This window comes from Taurulus bubalis (assembly GCF_910589615.1).
Source record: "Taurulus bubalis genome assembly, chromosome: 15".
Taxonomy (NCBI): domain Eukaryota; kingdom Metazoa; phylum Chordata; class Actinopteri; order Perciformes; family Cottidae; genus Taurulus; species Taurulus bubalis.
In genome coordinates, this window is record NC_136603.1 from 24,922,599 (window position 1) to 24,929,951 (window position 7,353).

Below are 7,353 nucleotides of genomic sequence, written 5' to 3' on the forward strand. Positions count from 1 at the left end.
AAGACAGACCCCTGAAGACAGACCCTCTGAAGACAGACCCTCTGAAGACAGACCCCTGAAGACAGACCCTCTGAAGACAGACCCCTAAAGACAGACCCCTGAAGACAGACCCCTAAAGACAGACCCCTGAAGACAGACCCCTGAAGACAGACCCCTTCTTCAGGGACGTTCTCCACCACACCCATCTCTGTGATGAAGAGTTGTCAGCTCTTCATCACAGAGATGTGTAAGAGACGCTTCAAAGGCTGTTAAATCAGAACACTTGTCAATGTAGAGGCCGAGTCGTGCTCACGGTGGTAAATACAGTTAACCCTTTAATGGCTGCTGTTCATCCTGAGGGACGCTATCAGGATGTGGAACTTAAAAAGTGACGTGAATATAAAAATGTAACACACACACATATTGATAGAATAACTCTCACTGTTCTGATGGCAGAGTAAACTCAGAGCTTAGAACAAGGCCTCACCACTGCAGAGCGGCCTGTCAGCCAGCAGCGCCTTCAGCTCTTTGTCCAAATTCATCATAATCCAAAGTAGTCACTTTGCTCCAGAGATCACTAACAGAGGAACATCTGCTTTGTTTTCTCCACTTGGTTCATGTTCTAACTGAAGCTCCTCTATGATGACGAGTACAGAGCATTTAGTGGTGAAGAAAACTAAACAACAGCTGATTCCTTCTGACTTCAAATAATAAATCAAAGCAATGTACATATGTCGACAGATTATTATAGTATTTAGTTGCGCTGTAGGAGAGGTGCAGCAGATAGTTGATTAAAACATTAGTTGAAGTAAAAATTTTAAATGATCAATAGTTTATAAAGCAAAAATAACAAACACTGGCTGTGGATTTGCTGCTTTTGTATTATAGACCTTTGAGGGAATTTAACCGTGTGACTTTTGTGTGTTTTTAATTTTTTTTAACTATTTAACAAAACAAAATAGTCGATTACATGAAAAAATGATCAAGAGATTAAAAAACAAAAAGGATGAACAGATTGACTAAAACAGCTGTCTCTTCCATTCAATTCTATGTTTGTATATAATATTTATTTTACCCTGGAATTATAGATCCTGTGTACATTTTGACCAATTTGTTTACACTTCTTAGATTTTTCACCAAAGTTGCTGGGGCCGATTTATTATTTTAATAATTAATTAATAGAATTCTATGCATTTAAATCTATGTTAATATTTAGTATCATGAAGGTAAGAAAGCTCAGTTTGTCCTCACAGCGCTCCTCCAGCAGAGCGGGACACGGCAGCAGAGGGAACAGAGAGAAAGAGAGAGAGACTCTGCTTCTCCTTCTCTCCCGTGAGTCTCTGACTGTCTGCAGCCTCCTCCTCCTCCTCCTCTTCCTCATCCTCCTCCTCCTCCTCCTCCTCCTCCTCCTCCTCCTCCTCCTCCTCTAACAGACGCTCTGACAAAGCCAGCGGGAGAGAAGCTGTCGGCTCATTTCTCTCATCTCTAACCGAACCGCCAGCCCTTTGGTGGGACGGTGAGAGCGGCTCCAGGTGCCTGAGCTCGCTCCTCACAATCTCCACGCCTCTGTCAGAGCTGGAAATAAAGGCTTTTATTAAAACTCTGATGTTTTCATAATCAAACGGCAAAAAACAGACGCCTGACTGTTTTCTTCCACCAGAAGGGCCTCGAGGGTTGTAAAGCAATGACCTGTGCTCTGTGATGGCTGAGCGTGAACTACAACATAAAGTACTATAGATATACGCAGTTCTACATTTTAGGTTGAGAGTCATTTTCAAGTCGTCTCTTCCTCATGTGGGACAAACCCTGCAGAGCTCTGCTTCAGGAGACTTACAAGTAAATGTGCCGTGTGACATCTGTTTTCTCATTTCTCTTCTAACCACCTTTCCATTTGGTGTCTTTTTTAGTGTCTGTGTGTGTGTGTGTGTGTGTGTGTGTGTGTGTGTGTGTGTGTGTGTGTGTGTGTGTGTGTGTGTGTGTGTGTGTGTGTGTGTGTGTGTGTGTGTGTGTGTGTGTGTAAGGGGCAAAAAGGAAAAAGAGGAGGCGGAGGACTGCAGATCTACTTCCTGAGGTTATGACCGCTGCATCTGCCAGTGAAAGATATAAAAACAACAAACAGAGACCTCTCCTCTGTGGACTTGTCCGTGTTCCCTGCCTCCTCCTGTCACTGCACATCTCCAAATAATAATATAATAATAACCCCCTTCATTCCTCCGCTCTCTTTCGGGCTCTATTGGACTGGGCTGCAGGATTTGGGTGTCACAAAGCGTCCCACTCTGCCTCCTCTCTTCCTGTGGTCCGCGTTATGAGGACCCAGTGGGAGGAGGAGGGGGATATCCACTGCAGATCAAGAGCAACTGTTTGACTCTGAATCTGCAGCTGCGGTGCCGGGACTCATTAAGGCGGCAGACAAAAGAGGCCAAGCCGGGGCAGTGAGGGTTAATCCAGCCGCGACTCTTCACGGCGCCCCGGCTTTGGCCCTCAGTGGGCCGAGGGCCGGGGTCTTCACGTCCCCTCTCTGGTTCTGTCTGCTCCCAGCCCTCCGCCCTACCTTTCATCAGTAATCCAGGCCTGTGAGTTCTGAGCAGGCCGAGACATAATTACCCTCCACGCCCCAAGGGGCCCCGGCGCTATCTCCTCTCTCCCTCTCCGTTTCACTCCTTTCACTCCTGTTCTTTTATTACAAAGTCTTAATCATCAACTCTTCTCTTGGCAATAATCATTAAAGAGCAGCGTCAACCTCCGCAACCCCGGCAGTGTGAACTCTGCGTCGAACACGGCAGGATTTCACTTTCTCCTCTTCCTGTTTCTCCCCTCGCCGTGCGGGCCGATCAATGCAGCTAAATTAAAGCCAGCGATCTCCTCTGGCTCGCTCCGGAGAGAAAGGGCCACATTAGAGGCACTGCGGGGGTGATGGGAGGAGGGACATTCAGCACAAGGCCTCGTCAGTCATTCATGATGGAAGCCCCCCGACATTCACAAAAGAGGACCCACAGAGGTGCCCCCGTCACTGCCCGGTCACAAGGGGCCTTTGGGCTTCTATGTAATCTCTTAATGAACTGCAGTGGAGGAGAGGGAGCGCTCCTTTTAAATAAACCATGTAAAGCAGGCCTCTCTTTTGTTTCTCCCTCCCAACTACAAAATGGATTACCACAAGAAGGAGGTGTGTGTGTGTGTGTGTGTGATGTGATGGGAGATGAGGGGAGGAGGTGGCGGGGTCATTCTCTTGTTGGTTTTTTTCCGTAGGTTCACGCATAAGGGCAGTAAAGTAGTAGAGCGCTAACAACAATGAAGTTTAATGGACACGACCGTGGGCCTGTGGAAGGTTTCCTTCTGGTGCACACACACTCAGCAGAGAGAGAGGGAGGGAGAGAGAGAGCTGTTTCTTTATCTTCTCCCCGGCCTACACACACAAAGCCACCGCTTCACATTTCTAACATTCATCCTTCCTTGAATAGTCAAAGAGGACGAACACGAACTGAAAGAGAGAGCAGATTGCTGACCTGCTGAATATAAAGATATTCACACATTGGGGTTCCACTGCCACGAGGAGGAAGACGTGAGGGAACAGGTAACACACTCAGGAGAAGTTATTTATCAGACTGTCTGGAACAGGAGAGGCGGGTTTCCAGCGATCCTCAGAGAGAGAGGAGTCTCCATGTGAGATGTGTTCGGTGGAGTTCTGGCTCTAAAACCAGAGACACCAAAAAAAGACGTGACCGGTCACAATGATATCCCTCTCTGGCCTTTTACCTCTGAACTCTTTGCAGACAGAACGCAAAGAATGCGCACACGCACGCACTAATGCAGCGGAATGCCGCTGAGGCCCGGGGCCGCGCCGCTCTGAGGGGACGCGCCTGCTGTGGGTTCCAACCTCTTTGTGAAAATCAAAAGTGAAATAGCCTTCCATGTTGTATCTGTGAGGAACACACACACACACACACACACACACACACACACACACACACACACACACACACACACTGTTGTCTGCTACCTTGCAGTGCTTGTGTTTCTTCTCCATCTCTAACAAGCCTCGTGGTCTTTACGGCCCTCCACGCAGCGGCGGCCCGTGACGGGTCACCGCCTCGCGGATCCGCAGGCAGCGGCTCTGGCTGAATAAAGAGTGCAAAGTGCAAAACAACCGATATAAGCGTGTTTCTTTCTGCCCCGCGTGAGGTAAACGTACAGGTGAGCGCGTCATCAGGTTCCACAGCCGGCGGGACGCAGAGGGCTGCGGCGCTCCAGAGGCTGGAGGCCGGGCGGCTCTGTCCCGCCGGCTGGAACACACCCTGCTGCTCACTGACAACGAGCTCCACGGACAGACAAGAACCGAGAGCGCGGCGCAGCCCACACGTTACCCCACCAGTTACCCCACACGTTACCCCACACGTTACCCCAGCATCCAGCAGCTCTCACGCACCAAAGCACACCTGTTATCGCCCTCCGGCTGCAGTGTCTCGTGCAGCCGGGTGGCAGAGGCCTTCTGGCGGCCGCGCAGCCACAAGGTGCATCCTGGAGCGAGCTGCAGTCTGGCGTGACCAAACGGCCACAAGGAGGACCCACCCACCCCCCGCCGTGGAGAGGAGTAAGACACCTTTTTAATTGCAGAAAAAAAAACCGCCTTTCTTGGTCTGTATGTGAATATTTGGAAATGCCCTAAATGTTTAGATTGGTGGATGGGATTCACAAAGCGACAGTAGGATGAGATATATCAATAAGTAATAATAATAAGTATTATTATTAGTGTGTCCACCTCATCTCTATAATCACCCTCCGGTGGTCATAACTATTTCATTAATTAATAAGATCCACGTATACAGTGTATGTGCATCCTGCTCAGACCACGCAGTCCGGCTCACATTCACTTTGTGTGAGGAGCAAATGGCGGGTTGGAGGGTACGACGGTCTATTCAAACTTGTTGTCTCATCAGCCATATTTCACCCACATTTCACCAATATTTCACCCACATTTCACCCATATTTCACCCACATTTCACCCATATTTTCAGCAAAATCCGCCCTCGAATTTGGCTCGTTGCTTGTTAGTTATTTCATTATTTCCCCGCAGCGGCGCGTCAGAGGCCCGGTGCGCGTCCCGGCGGCTCCGTGGAGCCTCGGCATGATCTGTCTCATCTTTATAAATGCTATCTTTATTGTAGCAATAACGTCCAATATTACATTATATGGAAACACAAATTACGGGGAAATGAACGGGTTTACTAATAAACTCAATGCACTTTCAAAGGTCTGCCCTTTTTGAATTGATTCGGACCCGTTACAGTCAGAAATGAATTATAATACGTTATTATTGACCGAGGAACAGAAGCTGTAAAGTTACCGTATAATTGATTTGACTTCCAACAACCTAAATGAGCCACATTCTTTCAAATAAAGCCCACAAAGTGAGGCGGGTGTGCGCGCTGTGGAGCCGCATGACGCGCGGCCTCGCTGCGCGTAAACATCCCCAACGGCGACGCGAGAGGACCGTGGAGCAGTAAGCACACCAAACACACTCAACACGGCCTCCTGCACCAGCCCGCGGAGGAGGAGGATGTCTGTGCCGTGTGTGTGTGTGTGTGTGTGTATATATATATATATATATATATATATATATATATATATATATATATATATATATATATATATATATATATATATACTCTTTATATACTCTTTATATACTCTTTATACATTATGCTGGTGGTTAACCCCGATACCTCAGTGTACCAACACAGATCTATTCAGAGGGTTTAGGATCATTAGGTTCTCTGGGAAACTCGGCATGCAGATGATCAACTATAAACTATAAACTGGATTTATATTTTGGCAAAATGACTTCAGCAGATCGCCGCAGTGTTGTGACGTGAGGAGAACGGGCGACTGTGAATTATCATTTTAAATCACGCTGCTGCTCTGCGTGCTCTTTGTTCCACTCAATCTATTTTTAATTGAAAAGTTGCTTCAGTTAAAATAAATACTTCATGTTAGCTCGAGCTATTTTACGCGCATAGCCGCCGACGCCGCGGCGGCGGCAGCCAGCGACGGTATTGCGGGGTTCTTCCCCGGAGTCTGGCGTGGAAGCGCCGCGCGCGCTCTGCTCCGGCGGCTCGTGCTCCACTTACTTGGTGTTGGTTGTGTTCCAGTAGATGGACTCCAGGATGAGCGCCCGGCACAAGTCCACTTTGAAGGCAATAAACAAAACTCCGAAATAATATCTCCACATCGAGTCCCCCATGGTCAGCCTGCGCGCTCCCGTATTGCACGATCCTGCTCAATGGAACCAAATATGTCCACACAAAAAAAAAAAAATCTGAGGACAAGCGCTCCAGAAAAGGCTGACCGCGGCAATCTCTTCAGCTTATATCCGGATCCAGTGGAGCTCAACCCCGATCAGACGTGCTGGAGCATCCCCAGAAGAGACCTGCTCCGCGGCAGCGGGTCAGCGGGCAGCGGGTCGGTGGGCTGCCGCTCACAGCGCGCTGTACATCCCTCACACAGAAACAAGTGGCGCTGTCCGCTGGGAGTCGGGCTCAAAAATAAATCCCCCTGGGTTATAGTCCAGCAATGAGCAATGAGATCCAGAGCAGCCGCGGCGAGGAGGACGAGATGGAGGCGGTGGAATGAGAGGGTCCCTCACACGGGTCTGCTGCTGCCGGCGGAGAGCAGCTCGCTGGGGCTGACGGGACAATGACGCGATGAGGTCGAGTGGTCGAAATGGAAAAAATGATTAAATATGAGAATGAACGAAATCAAAGGAGCTGGAATGGAAGTTCTCATACTATAGGTCCCCAACAAGTGCTGCGGCTGAAGGCTGCAGACGCGTACGGTGCTGACGCGCTGCTCCGAGACCGGGATGCAAAGTAACTGCGAGGGAGCGGGACTGGGAGTCTGGTGGAGCGGGTTCTGCCAGGCCCCGCCCACCGCGCGCTGATTGGTCCCAGGGAAGTCAGTAGGAGCTCTGCTGTCAGTCAACGGGGGCAACTGGTTCCGTACTGGGACTAGTGGTGAGAAACTGGTTCCGTACTGGGACTAGTGGTGAGAAACTGGTTCCGTACTGGGACTAGTGGTGAGGAACCGGTTCAGTACTGGGACCAGTAGTGAGGAACTGGGAGAGTTGAATCCTGCTTTTGGTCGGTGATCAGACCTGAACCGTAGTGACGTCATTGTTGTCTAATTGGGACACAATAAAAGTTCCATACATGATATAGATCAATCAAATGAGTCCAACAATACATCCAATAATAATCAAGGCGATGCACAAGTAACAAAAATATATAAGATTTAAGATACAAGATTTAAGCAGAGTTCTGCATTACATTAATCGTGTTTATAGCTCTCAAACCAGGAATAACGCGTACTGCTCGCACTGTG

At 48.8% G+C, this 7,353-nt stretch overlaps 1 protein-coding gene across 1 annotated transcript in view; it reads right to left on the reverse strand.

The window, feature by feature from the left end:
* The window catches only part of efnb2a (ephrin-B2a), a gene marked incomplete at both ends in the record, with an annotated part of 27,404 nt that extends 21,187 nt beyond the window's left edge, over positions 1-6,217 (reverse strand). Inside the window, one exon of the mRNA XM_079231269.1 lies at positions 6,105-6,217. Coding sequence (XP_079087395.1) covers positions 6,105-6,217 — 113 coding nt within the window. The remainder of the gene's footprint in view (positions 1-6,104) is intronic.
* Positions 6,218-7,353: the final 1,136 nt, after the last annotated feature.